The sequence below is a fragment of the Mustela nivalis genome, assembly GCF_964662115.1.
Source record: "Mustela nivalis genome assembly, chromosome: 3".
Lineage (NCBI taxonomy): Eukaryota > Metazoa > Chordata > Mammalia > Carnivora > Mustelidae > Mustela > Mustela nivalis.
In genome coordinates, this window is record NC_139022.1 from 87655723 (window position 1) to 87677955 (window position 22233).

The following is a 22233-nucleotide window of genomic DNA, read 5'->3' on the forward strand; positions in this document are numbered from 1 at the left end:
ACTTTAACAGTTCTCTGGACAAAATGAGTTAGGATATAAACTCAAAAGCAACCACTGCGAAGGACACACTCCAGGTCCAGGAAATTAAAAAGAATCTATTTTACAAAGTTTACTATGTTAATATTCTGAATTTTGTCAAGAATGTACTGATAGTTAACAGGCGCCTGGGTGGCTCAGTGGGTTGAAGCCTCTGCTTTCGGCTCAGGTCATGATCCCAGGGTCCTGGGATCAAGCCCCACATTGGGCTCTCTGCTCAGCAGGGAGCCTGCTTCCCTCCTCTCTCTCTCTGTCTACTTGTGAGCTCTGTCAAATAAATAAATAAAATCTTAAAAAGAAAGAAAAAAGAATGTACTGGTAGTTTAAAAAAATGCTATTTTCTTCTATCTAATATATTTACAATTAAATAACCATCCTTAAAAAAAGAAAGTAATCTGAAAATGTACAATTCATCAAACTGCAAAGAACAGACTTCACTAAGAGAAATCATATAAAGTTTGATATACATACCCCTGGAATAAAAGTCAGTCTATTACCATCCATCCAAAATTCTTTCAATCCACTTAGTTGCTCAAGTACTTCAGGCTGTTTGGGTAAGAAGGGGGTGGGGGAATTCAGTAATTTACTTGAATATTTTTATTTGTCAGAAGTAGTTCCAGGGAACTTGTAATGGTAACTTCTGGTTTAAAACATTTAATAAATAATGGGGGAGGGGGGTAGCATGGAGCAGAGCCAACATTCTAGACCTTTCATTATATTATAATTACTACAGTGGTACTACTAAAAGAAAACTCAAAGATGAGCATTCCAAAAACAAAAAAGACAAGACAAGCATTCCAGAATAGGCTCAAGTATTTATAAAACTAATAAAGAAATAAAAATAAGTCCCATCACTTTCAAGAATAAAAAGATACTATCAATCATTATCTGTAAAAATATTTATTAGCCTTTTCCCCATAACCCAGCAATTTACTTTTGCCTTAGAAGTACCTTTTCTTACTCATCTAGGCTGATGAAACTTTGTTTTTCCCTTATGATCTCTCAAATTGTCTACTTGCTGTGCCTAACTTTGTTACTTTTTCCATGGGTTTCTCCTTTATTTTACATTTGATTCTCACTACTGTCAGATATTTCTATCTGATTAACTCTCCCTCTTAAGTGTTTTCGTATCTTTTTTCCCAAAAATATGTATATATCTTTAACCTATTTTATATTTTAAAATGCTAAGAGGGGCTCCTGGGTGGCTCACAGTGGGCTAAAGCCTCTGCCTTAGGCTCAAGTCCTGATCCCAGGGTCCTGGGATCCAGCCCTGCATCGGGCTCTCTGCTCAGCAGGGAGCCTGCCTCCCTTCCTCTCTCTCTGCCTGCTTCTCTGTTTACCTGTGATCTCTGTCTGTCAAATAAATAAGTAAAGTCTTTAAAAAAATGCTAAGAAATAAATACATTAACTTTCACATGCTCTCAATCAAATTTAAGACCTTTGAATAGAGACTGGTAAGAACTTACCACTTCTGTGAATTCATTACTTCCCAAATCCAGTCTTTCCAGTTGGGTCAGTCTATTCATGGTTCTATGCACATGGGATTAATGAAGAATTGAGTATATAAAAATTTCAATTAAATGGAAGCTTTCAAATCAATAGTATTAAACATTCTTAGGTAAGATCTAATGTACAGGTTTTACCATCTTGACAAAATAAATATAATTTCTCAGAAAAGTTTTCTTTATTTAATTTCTAAATAAAATAAGTTATGAATTATTCTCTAATTTGGGTTCTCATCAGCTCTTCATTTCTATTCCTAAACAGTAGTCATAGTAAATTTGAACACACAGACCAGAATATGAATAACTGGTTTTGCTTTTTTCACAGAATAAATTTTCATTTAGTATTAATTAACTAATGAATTAGACTGGCAGCTACACAGTAATTATTACCATTTTTCAAGACTGGTCATATATTTGTAAAACTTCAAAATAGCTTATTTCTAAAAATAAGTATTCAAAATTCTAAACAGTAAATTTCTTACCACATTTCCAAATTAATTTCAATACAACTCAAAATCAAGTTTTATAAGAATCATAAATATGAGTAGTAAAATCATTTTTAACTTCCAACTTACTACCAATATTTCTCTGCAACTACAGTGACTTGAAAATTGTACAAAACCTCATTTAATAACGAAATAAACTAAACTGTACTTTTATCTCTCCTTCAATACAGCATTTTAAAAACCTAAACTGGGGGCGCCTGGGTGTCTCAAGCCTCTGCCTTCGGCTCAGGTCGTGATCCCAGGGTCCTGGGATTGAACCCTGCGTGGGGCTCTCTGCTCAGTGGGGAGCCTGCTTCCTCCTCTCTCTCTGCCTGACTCTCTGCCTCCTTATAATCTCTGTCTGTAAAATAAATAAATAAAATCTTTAAAAAAAAAACTAAACGAGTTAATTCAAATACATATTTACACTCTTATAATTACTATTTTTAGAGAAACCTAGTATTTGATAGATTGAGGTACTACCAGCTACCCAGATAAAGAACTTCGTGCTGTAATTTTTTAGGATATGCCAAAATGAAAGCAAAATACAGTTATCATCATATTATTAATATATATTAATATGCTAATGGCTTAAAAATTAACACTATTAAAAACCAACAGCCTCCTTAAATTACAAAATAAGAACACAGACTATTTCTATCTTCTCCGGAAATTTAACAAATTAGAAAAAGTAAAATAACACTCACAAAACGTTTCTCTGCCTTTTCAGTGAAAAAACTAAAACATAGGAACACACATAATTGGAGGCGCGCTTGGGTGTCTCAGTTCATTAAGCAACTGCTTTTGGCTCAGGTCATGTTCCTAGGGTCCCAGGATCTAGTCCCACCTAGGGCTCCTTGCTTGGCAGGCAGCCTCTTTACCCTCCCCTGTTGTTCTTCCCCTGTGTTTGCAAGTGTGCATCTTTATTGCTCTCTCTCAAATAAATAAGAATTTTTAAAAAATAATAGATAAACAAAAGAACACAAATAATTGTAATGACACTATGTTACTGACCCAACATTAGAGGAAACTAATTTCTCCTAACCCTTCCATTTAAAGTATGCCATTCTATCAATATTCCTTTAAATTATTTCACAACACCAATTTTTCTCAAAGCTGCTTTATTTAACTTAGACTTATTAAAGGCCTAGTCTCAACTATAATTGCTCCCTTACTCATATCTTTGTCCAAATCTCTAAGTCAGTTGTAGTTTGCTTCATAACAAAGAAGGTTTCCAGGACCTTTTGAAGAAAGATGAGAAGCTATCACATTAAACTATATCCAGGTAAGCATTTGAGAAAAGTAGAAAGGAGTGTGAGGAGGGAGGGGAGAATTGAAGAAATTATTAAAATAACAAAAGAACATAGAAAATGCACACAGAGTAGTTAAACACTGTAACAAAAGGGTAAGTCATACAAGAGTACAAAAAAGAAGCAGTGCATTGGAAAAATTCAATTATGAATGACGTCTTTAGAAAGAAGTTTAAAAACTGATGCAGGGAAAAGTGAATGACATGTATATGTAACAAAAAAGAAATAAAATGTAAAATCTTCAAAATGTCTCTATATTAACTTGCATTAATTTATACTGGCAACTTTAGTCCTACTAAGATACCTCAAAAATCTAAGACAAAATTTCACGTTTTCATTTTCAAGTCTTCATTTAAGATCCAGATTCCTACTTCAAGGAGAAACCAAAGACAATATATCCCTCAAATTTCTTCCTATTTACCTCTCGAATTTCTTTGTATTTAAGTCCTTTTTATCATCTCTTCTTGTGTCACAGGGAAAAAACCACATCTTTTGTGTGCTTGGCCCTGTGCCCTCTAGTACTTAGATGGTATTAAATTTCACTTAGCTACATAACTGAAACAGCTTTCCCACTGCTCTCATCTTTGATTATAAAAAGGTTCACTCACATAACTTGAATGCACATGACTTTAGTAACATTTAAAACTACTGCCTTTTTACAGGTTTGTGAGGTCTCAAAAGTTTTAATCCCAACTCTTAAAAAGAAAGCAGTAAAGAATTATATTTGAAAATATATCAGACAGAGCCCAATTTAAAGTTAAATGAGATAAAATAGTAAGTTAAAATTATGGTATCAGATAAACAATATTAATTATAGGCTTAGCTATTAGAGTAAACAATTTACATCCTATTCAAATCTCTTAGAAAGCAGTCCGTTTGAACTAAAGGAGTCACTGATGCCAGTACCACATCTGTAAAATATTTAAACCTTTATGAATTTAGTATGGATCATAATTCCCATTTTAATTTATACTCACAACCATCACTATAAACACCAATCTTTTCTGCACTGAACAACAGTCAGCTAATAGATGATGTCTTCTGGGAATCAAAACCAGATATGCTCCTTGTCCTCAAAGACTCACATTCATGGGGAAGGTTATAGGTACATGTGTGCATGCATATAAGTTGGCCAGGTAAAAACAGGAGTAAAAGGGAGGGTTGCCTGGGTGGCTAGGTAGGTAAGCGTCTGCCTTTGGCTTAGGTCATGATCCCAGGGTCCTGGGACAGAGCCCTGCATTAGTCTCCCCGCTCAGTGGGAAGCCTGCTTCTCCCTTTCCTACTCCCCCTACTTGTGTTCCTTCTCTCACTGTGTGTCTCTATGTCAAATAAATAAAATCTTTTTTAAAAAGAGTGAAATAAAATGCATTAAAAAAAACAAGATTGGGGTGCCTGGGTGGTTCAGTGGATTAAGCCTCTGCCTTTGGCTCAGGTCATGATCTCAGGGTCCTGGGATCGACCTCCAGGTCGGATTCTCTGCTCAGCAGGGAGCCTACTTCCCTTCCTCTCTCTCTCTCTCTGCCTGCCTCTCTGCCTTCTTGTGATCTCTGTCAAATAAATAAATACAATCTTAAAAAAAAAAAAAAAACCAAGACTAACATGGTAAATTTCATAACAGATGCAAATAAGATGCCACAGAAGCTGAGGAAGCCAAACTCCTGGGGAACTGGAGATATCTCCCTTAAAAGCTAACAATTAACTCCGGACAAATCAATCACAACAGAAATCAGCAAAGTATTCTGTAAAGGATCAGAGAATAAATAATTTAGGCTTTGCATACAGTCTTTGTCACAACTATTTGATTCTAACACTATAGAGCAAAGGGAGCCGTAGACAATATGTAAATGAATAAATGTATTTCCAGTGAAACTTCTTTGCACAAATTAACAGTGGGCCAGATTTAGTAAAACAGTAGTTTGCCAATGCTTACACTGTAAAAATGTAGCGATGAATTCAGGAAGTTTTAATGTATTTTTTTCAACAAATGGACACACACTATAGTGCATTTTTAGTGTGTAGATCTGTTTTAGCTTTATCTTACTTGCTCTTGGATTGCCATCTTTTCTTGATGTTAGCTTACCAGCAGGGGGCTGTCCATCCCACTTCTAACTTACAACAGACTACAAAACCCAACAAATTCTTAAAATTACAGTTATCAAACTTCACATAAAGACACTACAGATTTCACTAGTTAATACTATATAAGAGCTCTAGTATATGAACTGGGACCTCTATATGGGACTAGTAGATTTTATAGACATATTTTGATATTTGTGACACAAGACCAAATTCAGAAAGCTTATGAAATCACCATAAAATACCAACAACAGATGTGAAAGTTTTATATTCAATACCACTGATTAAAATATGACCACAAAAAAAAAAAAATATGACCACAAGTCATATTGTTCACAATGTGATCAAAATATGATCACAAGTCAGTCTTTTAAAAATAATTTTCACTCATATTTTAGATATTACAAAACTAACATTTCTTTAAAGACTTAAGAATTAAAAATTCTTGGGGTGCCTGGCTGGCTCAGTCAGTAGAGTTTGGGATTCCTGATCTTGGGAATTAATAAGTTTGAGCCCCACAATGGGTGCAGAGAATACTTAAAAAAAATCTTCAGAAGAATTAAAAATTCCTATTTTAGAAAGAATAGCACCTTTACTTACTTTGGCAACATTTTCAACTGGTTTTCTCTAAGTTCTAATATCTGGAGTTTAGTTAATCTGCAAAACAAAATAACAAATTAATCATCTATGACAAAGACAATGAATTTAATTACCAAAGTGATGTCATACTCCAAGTTTTAAAGCAACCAATATTCTGTAATTGCAAAGTAAGAAAAGGCTTTTTCTGCCCCTCAGAATTAGTTGGGGGAAAAAAGTTAAACACTTCTAAACACATTTAAAGCACAACTTGTTGTCCCTAAATATTAATCCTACAGCATTTCATGCAAACATGCTTCCAAAATATTAGCCATTAGCAGGTTAGAGAACAGTAATTCAACTCCAGAGTCCAGCTCCAAGAGAATAAACAACAAAGGAACTTAAGGGGATATAATAAAGGAGAAATCCTCTGGCCCTTCAGTGATGCACATTCCAATAAAATTAAGGGAAAATGAGAAGATTGGGTGGTCTAGAGTTGCTAACTAATGCCTTAATGTCAATCATATTGCAATATATAAATGTATCAAATCAACACGCTATACACCTTAAACTTACAAAATGTTATATGTCAAATATATTTCCATAAAAAAGTGGTCCAAATACCAGATATAAAAAAACAGGAATCTGACAAGTATAAAATATATACATCATATATGAATATATTAAAAGTATAAGCATAATTACACATAAACACAGATAAATACACATATATATTTATGTATGTAAATAAATATATGAAGCATGATAAAGTGGGTCCCACAGGACAGTCAATAGGCTACAATAATGCCCAGAATTCATTCTCTCTTAGTTAAAATGTAATTGACATATAACATTATTAGTTTCAGGTATCCAATATAATGTATATGTGTATATATTGTAAAATGACCACCATAGTAAGTGTAGTTAACATCCATCATCATAGTTAATTTTTTTCTTATGATGAGAACTTTTAGAATCTACTTTCTCAGCAACTCTCAAATATGCAATCCAGTATTGCTGAGAACAGCAATACTGTACATTACACCCTCAAAATTTATTTATTTTATAACTGGAAATTTGAACTTTACCACCTTTTTTGTACCACCTTTACCCATATTGCCACCCTCACCTGTGCCAACCACCAATCTGTTCTCTGTATTTAATGAAGCTCAGGTTTGGTTTTATTTTGAGATTCCACATATAAGTGAGATCATACACTATGTATCTTTATTTACAGACAAAAAGATGACTAAAATTAACATGCCATTGAAAAAGCACTTTCTCTACTAGTTTTAAAATAATAGTAATTTGATACCTAATAGTCATTCACTCAATGCTCATTTTTCATTAAAAAAAAGTTACTCAAAGACTATAACGACAAGAATTACTCTTGTTATATGTCAAATATATTTCCATAAAAAAGTGGTCCAAATACCAGATATAAAAAAACAGGAATCTGACAAGTATGCTTTATATATATATATATATATATATATATATATATATATAATATACATCATATATGAATATATTAAAAGTATAAGCATAATTACACATAAACACAGATAAATACACATATATATTTATGTATGTAAATAAACATATGAAGCATGATAAAGTGGGTCCCACAGGACAGTCAATGTGGGGCGCCTGGGTGGCTCAGTGGGTTAAGCCTCTGCCTTCGGCTCAGGTCATGATCCCAGGGGCCTGGGATCGAGTCCTGCATGGGGCTCTCTGCTCAGCAGGGAGCCTGCTTCTCCTCATCTCTCTCTCTGTCTGTCTCTCTGCCTATTTGTGATCTCTCTCTCTGTCAAATAAATAAATAAAATCTTTAAAAAAAAAAAAAAAAGAATTACTCTATGTTCAGATACTGGCAGGAGTGTGCCAATGGGGTGGTCCCCAGAAACACACTTTCTTTTCTCCAGAATTTTGATTCTAGTGGAGAAGACAGATAAATCAATAATTAGATCATTTTCAAATATGGTAAATGCTAAAAATATAGTATTCTGTTCTCAAAAATACAGAAATTACCCACATTTAAAGTATTTTTGAATACTTTAAAAACCAACTCAAGTTGTAAATTACCTTTTTCTTCTAAATATTAACTGCTTATTTATTTATCTGGGAATATAAATTCAAAGACAAAATAACAAGACCCCCAAAACTGTAAAAACCACAAGGTTTGGAAATAATTACAAAAGAAGAGCGTATGAAAGTATAATCAATAGTATTACTAAAGCAACTTTTAGTTTTGTCAACTTTGTAAGAACTAACAAGAAAAGGTTTTAAAAGAAACTGTAATTTACCTGCCAAAGTTAGCTGGCAAGAACTCAAGGAAAGCATCATTTAGATATAACTGCGTTAGGTTTAACAGCTGAGAAAATCCATCAGGAAGCCTATATAAAATATATCAGAATTTAAGTTAAATTAACACACAGAATTTCAGTCTCAGAATCTATCTAAGAATCTGTCTAACCAACACATGTTCTTAACAGGTAACAGTTACCTTTTTACTTTAATGAGGGACCCACAAACCTGAGATTTCCTTTTTATAATTTACCTACTTCAATAACTTTTTTCTCTTCGTAAATAGGAAATGAGATAGTATTTGCCTCAAGATAAAATGTGCACAAAAAGATCAACTTGAATGAACCACAGTACAGAGAAATGTATTTAGGACATAACTATGACATCGGCAAGCACTCTTGAAATTTGCCTTATCTAACATCAACCCAAAGGATTAATAAAGAACTCCAAAACTTGACAGTATTTTTTTTCCCCTCAAACCAGGACAATATGGACTTTTGGGGCTGGTGATTCTTTGTATTGAGGAGGCTGTCTTCTCCACTGTACTGTTCAGCAGCAAGCCCGGCCTTATCTACTCGGAACCAGTAGCACCACCCACCACTGCAGGTTTTAAAAACCAGAACTGTCTTCAGAATTTGCCAAATGACCATTGGGAGCTAAATCATTCCCATTTGAGAACCAGTAGTTTAGAAATTATTTTCAATTTCAAAACCTGGCCTTTAAATAACCAAATAAAGATTGCATAATTTTATAATAAGCAAAGAAGAAGTAACACAAAAAGCTAAAGGACATTTTGGAGCCATATGAGAACCTGTGTGTATCAGCTTTCCCTTTATTTCCTCTGGTTTACAAAAGAAATTCCAGATCTAGAACTGGATACTAGAGCAATATTTTTAGCTAAAGACAAAACATCATCATTACATGTTTTCCTAGATTTTTAAAAAGTACAAAGTTCTGTTGCAGTGAGACTTCTCAGTCTTTGACTTATGTTGTTTCTTTCCTATGTCACATTCCTTCATCTACCACAGCAAATGAAGCACCAATGTTTGAAAATATTCACTAAATATAGTACTGTATTATGTGAAAGCTGGTTTCAGTTTTTGACTTAGCTACACTAAACCATGCTCTACTCATCTTTTGCTTCACTATTCCATTTTTGCAAAACTTAATAGTTCTGGAGTCAGGAAAGTGTTCTATTTATAGCCATTACTATCATAAAAGAAAATTTATGACCTCTGGCATATGTTGTAACCAATCACATGGTTTTTCCTTTTTTGTTGTTCTTACCTTCCTGATCTTTCAGTTTCTTTTACTATTTTCAAAAGTTTTTGAGTGCTACACAGCTGATTTGTGAGTGAAGAAATTCTTATATTCTGAAAGTATCACTGAGGGAGGAAACCATATTCTAGCCTCATTACTGACACAAACCATCTGTGAGACCTGGAGCAAAACATCTGGATTATCTGTTCGGATGTCTAATTTACCTTTGTAAAATAGGAGGTTAGAAAATATGGCATTAGAAAAAACCATGGTTATAAAAAGGTTTCATTTTAACCTAAAAATGAAATTTAAAGTTGATACCAATTATTCATTAAAAATATAGAAAATAATTTTCTACTACTAATTCACAGCTGTTTTACTCAAAATTAACTTGTAATTCAACTCAGAACTTACTTGGAAATAGGGTTTACACTGGCCTCCACAACCGTCAAAACTTTACAATTTTTTATATTTTCTGGAAATTCCTGTATTCCTAGAAAATGAACAAATAATTAATAATCAAATTAAAAGGATCTATTAAAAAAGGATATAATAATTAAAAAATGAATTACTGTTTACCTTGCAAATTCAAAATTTACCAACTAACTAGGATCTAGACAAACTGACAACATCAACCAAACAGAACTCTACAATTTCTCTTTTATTTTTCATCTTTTGTTCATGTGCCTCTTTATAACTGCCAATTATTAGTTTAACCTCCCCCTCCTTCACTTAGCTCTTCTGAAAATTAGTGCCTTCTCCATCTGATGATGTTAAGGATACAAAATACGAATACTTAGCACTCTTTCTGGTTTTCTGCCATAAAAACATGATTACTTTTTTTTAATGCTGGGCCCAGATTAAGGTATTCCCTAACATACATGTCAACTGACAAAGCTGAGAACAAAGCTGAAGCCAGAAGTAGTAGAAAATCTACAGTTGATATGCCAGCAGATATGATGGCAGCTGCTGACCAATTCAGTAAAATACCGCATCAATGGGGTGGACAGGCCAAATTACAGAAACTTTCTAACCACATACTCTTTTTTAAATTCTTTTGTTGTTGTTGTTAAAAATTTTACTTATTTATTTGACAGACAGAGATCACAAGTAGGCAGAGAGGCAGGCAAGGAGAGAGAGGAAGGGAAGCAGGTTCCCTGTCAAGCAGAGACCCCGATGTGGGGCTTGATCCCAGGACCCTGGATCATGACCTGAGCCGAAGGCAGAGGCTTTAACCCACTGAGACACATAGGCGCCCCTCTAAGCCATCTCTTATTTCCTCACACTATCTCAGCAAAAATACAGTAACAATAATTTGTGAACTAACAATAACCCACAAATTTCCAATAGCAATGTTATAACACAAACTAAAAGAATGCTAAAAGCTTTTTAAAATATTAAAAATTCTGTAAGACTCCTTCCTGTACTAACACAATACCAATACTGAACATAGTTGACATCAGAGGATCATTCAAACTTCTTTCAACTTCATTACTCTATCATTCAAGATAAGCAAGTTTACCACAGTGCCAAACACAGAATTTCAGATGCCCAAAAATTAATAATGCAAAATCACCAACTGACAAATACTACAGCAATAACTGTTCAGTTAAAACTCATCAGCAAATGCTAATATTAGTGGGTAAAATAATGATGAGAAATAGGATACTAATAGATTGATTGTTTCTCCCAAAAAGATACTTATTAATAACAAAAGAAAAAAAAAGCAATTTAATAAAGAAATATCAAAGGCACCATCTTAAATTGCTTTAAAGTTACCATCACCAGTTAGCAATATCACGTGGTACCAAATCTAAGATGCACTGGGAAGGGATGCAATACCATTATTGTCATATTCTTGCCAAAAACATGTAACATGCAGTTAATCATAAGCAAACATCAAACAAATTCAAATTTAGAAAAATCCTACTACATAACTGGCCAATAAAATTCAAAACTATCAAGGTCAAAAAAGACAAAGGAAGACTGAGGAATTACCCAGGTAAGAGGAGACCAAAGAATATAATTGGGGGACTGTGTCAATGTCAGTTATCTCCCTTGTTCTAAAATATTACAAAACATTACCACTGTGGAAACTAAGTAACAAGTACACAGAACTACCCTGCAATTTCTGTTACAACTGTATGTGAATTTACAATTATCTCAATAAAAATTTCAATTTAAGGAATCTGGGCTCAATGATTCCTTATGGGAAGGTTTTATTACCATTGTTATTATAAATTCAATTTCTCAAACAGTCAAGATAACTCATTTCTTTAATTTCAGTTTTAGGAACTTTTACTTTTGCTGAAATTTATAGAGTTCATGTAAATCTTCAAATTAGCAAATATATACAATAATGGATATTGAATGATATTAAGAAATTACTGTTTTTTTCAAGTATGACAATAGAGTGGTTTCATTTTGAAATACTTATATATAAAAGGAATTCTTCATGACTTGCTTTAAAATAATCAGAGGTAAGGAGGTGCCTTGGTGGCTCAGTCAGTTAAGCATCCAACTCTTGGTTTCAGCTCAGGTCATGATCTGGGGTTGTGAGATGGAGCGCCATGTATGGGTCCACACTCAGCACAGGGTCTGCTTGGGACTCCTTACCCACCTTTCCCTTTGCCCTTCCCCACCCCATTTGCTCTCATGCTAATAAATAAATAAATAAATAGACAGATAAGATTTTAACAGAAACTATAAGGGATGGCAAAGTAGGAGGTACAGATGAGTGTAGTAGGAGGTATTCAATATACTGATACATGCTGAAGTTGGTTGATAGGTACAGTAGATGTATTATATTCTACTTTTGTAAATGCTTGACTTATTCCACTATAAAAAGATTACGACTGTTCAGCTACTAGAAACAGACTCGGAGACAAAAGAACTTTGAAAGAGTTACTGTACTTGAAGAGGAAAAAAATGAACAAAATTGTAAAGATAAAGCTTAAACTAAGAAATAAATGGAGGGGCGCCTGGGTGGCTCAGTGGGTTAAAGCCTCTGCCTTCGGCTCAGGTCATGATCCCAGGGTCCTGGGATCGAGCCCCGCATCGGGCTCTCTGCTCCGCAGGGAGCCTGCTTCTCTCTCTCTCTCTCTGCCTGCCTCTCTACTTGTGATCTCTCGGTCAAATAAATAAAATTTTTTTAAAAGTAAATTAATTAAAGCTAGATATTCTTGATATTTTCTAGTGATAATATATTTTTATGTGTTTACTGATCATTTTTATTTCTTCTTCTTTGAACTCCATGTTTATTGTACATCTTCTATTGGATTATCTTTTTATTACTGATTGTAAGCATTCTTTAGAAATACTAGTGTATCAAATTTTTCTGTTTGTCATGTATTATTTATTTAGTCATACAGAAATTTTATTCTTTTACTACTGTGCTTTTTTAAAATTAATTTAGTAGTTTATTAGAGAGAGAAAGAAGGAAGGAGAAGGAGAGAGAGTATCCCAACCAGGCTACATGCTCCACGAAGAGCCCAACAGAGGGCTCTATCTCATGATGGTAAGATCATTACCTGAGCCAAAATCAAGAATCAGATACTTAACCAACTGTGGCACCCAAGTGCTCCTACTATGCTCTCTATATCTTGAATAAGATCTCTTTCCTATCCCAAAGTCATAAAAATATTCTACATTTTCCAATAATTGTAACTGTTTTCATATTATTATCCTTAATTAATTTGGAATTTATTTTAGCACATATTATGAAGGCTCTCTCTTTTTTTCCCTATTTCCCACATAAAACCACTGTTCCAATGCTAACAAAATACTTTTGTTATTTCATTAATTTGTAGAGGCACCTCTGTCATATTCCAGATTCTTTCATGGTTATGTTTCCTGACACTCTATCCTTTTAGGTCCTTCTACTCATCTATTCCATAGTTTTATGTTTTTCTTCCATTTAGGTTGCATGCACATTTTCTATAAAGTTCATTTCTAGATATGTGTGATAGAGTGGTTGCAATATTAGACTCACTCCCTATACCACTCTCTCTACAATGTGATCCTTCAACTATTCCCATCAAAATATTAAGTATAATTTCCCTATGTTCTGATTCCAGGCTCAGCCATGTGCTCTGCTTTGGCCAATGAAACTTTAGCCAAGTTACTGAAATTAAGGGTTTAAATAAGCTCTCTGGCTAATTTCCACTAGCTCTTAGGGTCCCCTTATTGTTCTGTGAGAAACGTGGCTGGGATGGCTTGGGCTAACCTGTTGGAGGATGAGATCTGTCATCCCAACAGAGGATCACAACATTGTGATTTAAATAAGTCTTTATCTGATTTTATTATCAAAATGTATTTTACCCTTATAGACAGAATTGTGTACTTTCCCCCATACTTTAATCTAAAGAAGTTTTTATAAATTAGGGATAACCCCAATTCCAAAAAGGTTTAGTCAAATTTGCTCTTAAAAGTAGACTTGGTAGTTTTTCTGACTATCCAATATAATACTGTATTCACTGGTCTTTTTTTTTTTTTTTTTTAAGATTTTATTTATTTATTTATTTATTTATTTATTTGGCAGAGAGAGAGAGAGAGACAGCCAGACAGCCAGACACACACCACAAGGAGGCAGAGAGGCAGGAAGAGAGGAGGAAGAGGCCCCCTGCTGGGTAGAGAGCCAGATGCAGGGCTTGATCTCAGGACCCTGAGATCATGACCTGAGCAGAAGGCAGAAGCTTAACCCACAGAGTCAACCAGGCACCCCTCACTGGTCTTTGTAAGTTTTCTGCTTCTTGAGCTGATTTTGGAAATTTATTTTTTATTTCATCTAAGTTTTAAAATTTAGTGGCTTTAGGGGCACCTGGGCGGCTCACATGGTTAAGCGTCTGCCTTCAGCTCAGGTCATGATCCCAAGATCCCGTGATCAAGCCGCTGCACCCTGGGCTCCCTGTTCTGTGGAGTCTGTTTCTACCTCTGCCCTCCCTCTGCTCGTTCTCGATCTCTCCCTTTCTCTCTCTCAAATAAATAAATAACATCTTTAAAAATTTAAATAAAATTTAGTGGCTTTATAGTATTTATTCTTTTTGAGTGAAAAACCACTTTTTAATAAAATGATGGTAACAGGAATATGAGAGATGTTGCTTTTGGAGGGAATAACAGAAGAATTTTCTTATTAATGGTAATAAAAACTTGAAAACCCTGTTAGAAGTTGAAAAATTCGAACTACCAATCTCCAAAGCATCTCTTTTACCTAGAAATTTAACACTTCAATTACACATTTTAGGGTATGTACACAATGAACTGCTTAATTAGTATCTGTTTCTTCTATTACTGCTTGTAGGTTTTGTTTCAATTGATTCAATTTTCTGTCCTAAGTACACGTAACTATTCATTATACTGTACTTGGAACAGCAAATTTTTGCTAAATTTGACTACCAATAACTTTCATATTTTTTACACTGGTTTTGTTCCTTCTTCTTTTCTCTTATTCATTTACATATAAAATATTTGTTATGGATCATATTCTTAGAAGTTAAATTCTTGGGGCGCCTGGGTGGCTCAGTGTTATAAGCCTCTGCCTTTGGCTCAGGTCATGATTTCAGGGTCCTGGGATCGAGCCCCGCATTGGGCTCTCCACTCAGCAGGGAGCCTGCTTCACCCCCATAACCTGCCCACCTCTCTGCCTACTTGTGATCTCTGTTTGTCAAATAAATAAATAAAATCTTTAAAAAAAGTTAAATTCTTATCAGTCCTTTATTTTTTTTTAAAGATTTTATTTATTTATTTGACAGACAAGAGATCACAAGTAGGCAGAGAGGCAGGCAGAGAGAGAGCAAGGGAAGCAGGCTCCCTGCCGAGCAGAGAGCCCAATTGGGGGCTCGATCCCAGGACCCTGAAATCATGACCTGAGCCGAAGGCAGAGGCTTTAACCTATTGAGCCACCCAGGTGCCCCATTATCAGTCCTTTAAATAACAAATCATTTGTCTCAAGTGACAATTCTACAAGATACACTGAACACATTAAAACAGTACTCTTTTGCTAAACTGACTTAATACTTTAAAAAATGTGTATGGGATAGCAGCAGGAGTCCCAGGGCAGATGTGGTAGTTAGAGCCAGAAGTGGGAGACTTGGAGGAAAAAGAGCAAAAAAGGCAGTGAGTTTGGATTATTATGGTAAAGGTACTGTGAACATCTGCTTTTAAAAAGGCTCAGGTCATGATCCCAGGGTCCTGGGATCAAGCCCATCAGGCTCCCTGCTGAGCTCAGCAGGAGCCTGCTTTTCCCTTGGCCTGCAGCTCCCCCTGCTTGTGCTCTATCTGGCATGCACTCTCTGACAAAATTTATTTTAAAAAAATTTTTTACTCATTCTGTAAACACATATTTTATTTCTCTTATGTAAACACCAAAGAATGGAATCAGGTATATGCATACTGACATGGTGAATTACACGGATTAATTTTCAAACACTGTAGGAACTTTGAATATCTGGGGTGAGATGGTTGTAGTGTATTCTTCTTCTTCTTCTTTTTTTTTTTTTTAAAGATTTGTTCATTTGACAGAGAGTGAGCTCAAGCACAAGGATGGGGAGTGGCAGGCAGAGGGAGAGGAAAAAGCCGGCTTCCCACTGAGCAGAGAGCCCAATGCGGGGACTTGACCCCAAGACCCTGGGACCACAACCTGAGCTACAGGCAGACGCATAACTATCTGAGCCACTCTGGTGCCCCCGCAGTGTGTTATTCTTATCAAAACACATCTTTTACAATAGAACATTTCACATTTAGGGGAAGGACATTCCATGGTTTTCAGTAGCACTCCACTTCATTTTAAAAACCTTAGCTAAATATCTCATTTCTTTGGCCTTTGTCAAGTCCTTAAAGTATCATGAAATCATCTACATAGAAAATATTACCCAAGAGGTATATTATTTTTAGTACACAATAAAGTCTATGTAAGGAGAAAAAGACCAATTGGAGTAAAGTATGTTCTACCGATCTAAACTTTTACATGAAGAAAGAATAATTTTAAAAGTTCTAGATCAGATTTCTGTAATTTTAATATTTAATGGGAAGTAATGCTTTTATCATCTTCCACAAATACATATATTTTATATTTTTAAAAATTTTAAGTACTTTATTCCACAGCATGAGGTTTATAAAAAGTAACCAGTATCTGTGATATAAGTAATTCTAAATCATCTCCAGCTTTCAGATACACAGTAATAATTTTTCCTTAAAAGGAGGAGTTTTGAAATACTTCTGGGTTTTCTGTTTTTACAAATTGCTAGCATTGTATTTACTATGACTTTAATTCCTACAGGTTCTAAATCTTCCCTTAACTCCAAATAAAAATTTTCAAATACCCTTTAGGTATTGCTTAGGTATCTTAAAAAAAAAAAAAGCCCAAACTGAAATCACCTATACTCTGCATTATTCAGCTAATATGTACCACCTAAACACAATGTAAGACACTATTATAGACTATAAATACTAAGACATGGTTCCTTTTCTTGAGAAGCTAAAATGTAGCAAAGAAAAGTATTTTCATCCTACTAGTTTTTTTCCTCCTCACTAGTCTTTCTTCTCTGGATCTTCTGTACCTTCTCCTCTTCTTCCAGGTCTCTTAATGTTGGGTTGACATTAAGACTCATTCTTTAGGTCTCTTTTCTTTCCCACTCATGCCCTTGGTGACTGTATCTAGCCTCTGGCTTTATATACCATCTATATACCATCTATACACTTTATATACCATCTATACACTGACAACCTCCATGTATGTAGAGCTAGCAGAGCCCCCTCTTGACTGAAAACTCCAGATCCCTGCAAATAAACAGGTATCTTATTTCAAATGTAACATGTCCAAAAATGACCTGATTTTTTTTCCACTAAAAATTACAACTCCCACAGATGACCCCATCTTGGCTGTTAGCAACACTATCCTTCCACTTGTATACACCAATACCACTGAGGTCATCTTTATCTCTTATTTCTTATCTCGTGTCCCACATTCAGTCCATCTTAAAATCTTGTAGACTCAACCTTCAAATATATCTAGAGTCTGTCCACATCTCACTGCTTCTATCGCTGTCATCAGAGAAGACTGACATAACAGCCCAACTGGTTACTTTTCACCTCTGTACTCACAATGTTTCTACATATAGCTGGCGTAAGTCTTTAAAATACAAATCAGATCATGGTCTGACTGATCTGCTCAAAGCTTTCTAAATGATTCCATGTCACTGAGAGTAAATGTCAAAGAACATACAGATGCCTACAAGGCTCTAACTCTCTGACCTCTATTCCTCTCACTCTCCCATCTTGCTGACTGTTTTAGCTACCCTGGCCTTCTGTTTCCCACACATACTATGGACACTCACACCTTACCAACCTTATAGTGGCTGGTCCCTCTTTCTGGTACAATCTTAACTCCAGTATCTACATGGCTAACTTCTCAAGTCCTTGTTCATGTTACTTTCTCAGTGAGGCCTACTTTCAATGCTTGTGTTAGCCGGTCTTCAAAGATGGTTCATTTTACCCTTAACATATGCAGAACCTGAATTTTATCATGAGTTACTTTTTAATTCTCTAACAAGTCCAAGTATCTTTTCCTTGTTCCTTCTCACTTGAATTTCATCGTGTTCCTTCTTTGTAATATACCCTTTTTGTAAGAATTTAACTCTTGCTCAAACTTAATAAAATGAAGACACTAGATTAGATATTGCAAAATGTGGCTTTCCTCTTTGGAGGAACAATTACTTTGGAGTAAACAATTACTATTGTTTAATTATAGAAGAACTCTTTCTTTACTGCTGGGAAAGAGAATATACTTCCTGACATTTAGGATCTGGCCTGGTCTTACAGGTAGCTACTTGGCATTCAAAGGGACATCTTGGTATTCTCTTGTTGAAATACATGATTTCAAAGAGTATCAACATCAGACCAGGCCATTCTTTGACCATGAAAGAGCAAAACAAAAGCAAGTATATACAGTTAACCTCTAAACAACATTAATTTGAATAGTACAAGTCTACTTAACCACAGATTTTTTTTTGACAGTACTATAAATGTATTTTATGATTTTTAGTAACATTTTGTCAACCTAGTAAGAATATAATATGTAATACATATACCATACAAAACATATATTATACATTTATATGTTAGGGGTAAGAGTTCTGTCAAGAGTAGGCTGTGAGTATAGTTAAGATGGCGACAGGGGGAGGGAGTTAAAAGTGCAGGGGGTTGATGCTCCTAACCCCCATATCATTCAAGGGTCAACTATAATCTTATGTCTGAATAAGACATTGTCCAAAACATAAAGTACCAAACAATCCATAAGTGATAAGGCCACAGTAAGGTATAATGAGTGGACACCCCAGCTACAGTCTATATTATTAACATACTTGGCAATGACCAGTGATCACTGGTCTAAATATTTTTAGTTCTAGGTTAGTTTAACACACAGTTTTTCTTCTTTCATGATCTTAAACAAACTGATTTATTAAAAGAGCTCAACTTAAACAACTAATAAGTACATTAGCAATTTAAGAAATTTGAAAACCCAGGAGAAAAATACAGTGACTGTAATTTTCCTCATAATCAATTTAACTTCTCTGAGTTTAAAGTGAAGAGCGTTTTCCAGCAGTTGGTCCCTAATCATCAGATCTTCTCAGGTTCAATGAACTGTTTTCTGTTTTCACCACAAACTTTCAATTCATTCTTCCAGGGCTTTCTGACTCAATTAAAAAGAAAAGGCCTTAATTAACCTCTCTAGCATTCCTCTATCAGTTAGAAATATCTGAGCTATTCTTTCTGGTTTCTTTGCCTTATAATTTCCTGGCTCTGCATTCTGTGTGCTCAGACAGATGAATTAACTAGGCTAGTCTTCGTTTCTTTTATCTCCCTTTCCCCACTAGCCTTCCCAATCAAGTACGTAGCAGAATGTTTTAATCATCATCTGCATTAGTTTTCTCAAGAAGGACAGGCATTTGAACATAGAAATGATTATTTCTCAAACACTAGTTGCTTTTTTGCAATGACTTGGGCGTGGTGAACTTTTTTATTTCTTTAAAAAGCTAATAAAGCAAAACTTAAGCCACAAAAGGAAGAGCAAATTAAACACATTTACTCTTCAGTGCAGTTGCATTTAGATGAGTTTAAGACAAAAAGGAGAAAAAAAAACAAGCAAACAAATAAAAGGCAAGGGACTGATGATTACGCCACTTAAAATGTAGGGGAGATCTGTTCTCTGTGAAATCACAGAGAAAGAGAAGAAAAGAAAACATAAATTACAATTTAATTTTTAGTGAAAATAAGTTGTAAGGTTTCACTGGCAGCAATAACTAATGTCATCCTCCTTCTGGGCAGAGTATTTGAGTGCTTATTTTATTTTATTTTTTAAAGATTTTATTTATTTATTTGACAGAGATCACAAGTAGGCAGAAAGGCAGGCAGAGAAAGAGGAAGGCTCCCTGAAGAGAGAGCCTGATGCAGGGCTCCATCCCAGGACCTTGAGATCACGACCTGGTCTGAAGGCACAGGCTTTTAACCCACTGAGCCACCCAGGCGCCCCCTTGAGTGCTTATTTTAAATCTTCTCATCATATAGAAATTATTTCCAACTCCTCAAAAACACCAGCTGATATAATCATATAAAACAAGTTTTCTATATAATCAACAAAAACCATGCTGAAACTAGAATTAAAAAAAGAGAAACACTATAGTTCAGTAGGTTGTCATAACTCACACACACTATTCTTTAAGAAGCTGCAAAAAGTTGAAGATATCAAGGACACCGATGCACCACAACTGCACCATTCTCAATTGGTAATAAATCCAGAGTCAATGCATTTTTCAGGAGACATATGCAAGCATGTTCATTACTGAGTGAGGTATTATTTTCATAGCATGAAGAGTTGTAGCAGTTTGCCAGCCTTTCCCAGGTGCATACAATTGTATTAGTAACATTCAAATTATTTCAGATGTCTTTCCTTATACTTTAACACTTTCCATTTAAAAAGATCAAAAAGTAGAAAATACCCCTTTGGGATAGAATGTTAAACTTGATGACCTCTAATGTCACAACAATTCTACAGTTCTATCTGTGTGTTGACTTAACTATCAGCATGTGGAGAGCTACAATGACAGTGGATTAAGTTCCTCCTAATTTATCAAGTAAAACTTGTCACTCTAAAAAAGCAACAGGAATTGAAACTCATTTCAAACTACCCTTAAAGACAAGTTTTAAGATGAGGAAATCTACTTAACTGGCATAAAATCATGAGGGGGAAAGTCACACAAACTAAAAACCTATTGACCTGAACTCTTCAAAATGTTAGTATCACGAAAAACACAAAAAGATGGGCAAACTGTTCCTAATTTTAAAAGACTGAAGAGACACAATTGAATACTATGTGATCTGTAACTAGGGGTGGAAGGGCAAATAACTAAAAAGGGCATTTTTAAGCCAACAGGAAAAATGTAATGTCAAATTTCTTGAAAGTGATAATGATATTGTGGTTATTTATAAGATTTCCTTGTTCTTGGGAAATGCTTCTTCCAATATTTAAAGTTCATGTCTGCAACTTAAAATTTTAAATAGGTTTACCAAATAGAAATTTTATATAAGCAACAACATCTTTTCACTGAACATATTTAAATTCACATATATTTTTAAAAGAGAAGGAAACTAAACATGGCAAAATGCTAACAGAGTGTGAATCCATCCGTGTTCTGTCAATTTTTATGTAGGCTTTTAATATGGCTATGAAATTTTTGAAATAAACTGGAGAAAAAACGGGATATAAATGAATCCAATCTAGGTAGTAATTAGATTCGAAGTTTTTACTTAAAACACAAATTTTTCATATCACAGAAAAACAATAATTTTTAAGTAGCTTCCATACCCAACATGGAATAAATGAATAATAAATGAATCAAGACTTGAAACCAAGGCTCTGAGAACTGAGCAACCCAGCTGCTTCCAAATAACAGAAAATTTTTAACTCAAGAGTTAAATGTTTCAACAGAAGTTTAAAAAAATTTACAAGTTTTGGGGCACCTGGATGGCTCAGTGGGTTAAAGCCTCTGCCTTTGGCTAAGGTCACGATCCCAGGGTCCTGGGATTGAGCCTCACATCAGGCTCTCTGCTCAGCAGGGAGTCTGCTTATCCCTCTCCCTCTCTCTGCCTGCCTCGCTGCCTGTCAAGTTAAAAAAATAAAATATTTAAACATAAATAAATAAATAAATAAATATAATGATTTACAAGTTTTAAACTTAAAATTTATTAACTATAAACAACTAAAACTCAGTAGAAAACTAACTACTATAACCTTCTCTGAACCCAAAATGAATATGAACATGTTATACCTCCTTACAAAGGATTTAATCCTTAAAATAGAAGTATTAAATTGATGACCTGCCTACAAAATATATAATTATTTGGTATGAATTGCCCATAGCTAAGATAATTAGGGTGATAATTTGCATGAAGGCATGCAAATAAACACACATATTTATTTTATTTATTTACAATAACTTTTTTATAAAAATGGGTAGGCACAGTTGTAAATTCATAAAAAATTAACTGTTAATTATGAAAACAGGATAATTCTTTTAATCAGTCCTAAAATGGTTTTCAAAATAAATCTTAAAATGTAGAATTGATATAATACAAAGATCCCTCCTGTATATTCCTATCAACAAGACAAAAAGTAACTTTGCA

At 34.5% G+C, this 22233-nt stretch overlaps 1 protein-coding gene across 29 annotated transcripts in view; it reads right to left on the reverse strand.

Annotated features, from left to right (window-relative positions):
* ERBIN (erbb2 interacting protein) overlaps positions 1-22233 on the reverse strand; it is a 128129-nt gene that overhangs the window by 49901 nt on the left and 55995 nt on the right. For all 29 annotated transcript variants that reach the window (XM_082723024.1, XM_082723023.1, XM_082723041.1 and 26 more), the window contains 5 exons: positions 9970-10048; positions 8295-8384; positions 6013-6069; positions 1503-1566; positions 508-582 (listed from right to left, as the gene is read on the reverse strand). In XM_082723024.1, coding sequence (XP_082579150.1) covers positions 508-582; positions 1503-1566; positions 6013-6069; positions 8295-8384; positions 9970-10048 — 365 coding nt within the window. The remainder of the gene's footprint in view (positions 1-507; positions 583-1502; positions 1567-6012; positions 6070-8294; positions 8385-9969; positions 10049-22233) is intronic.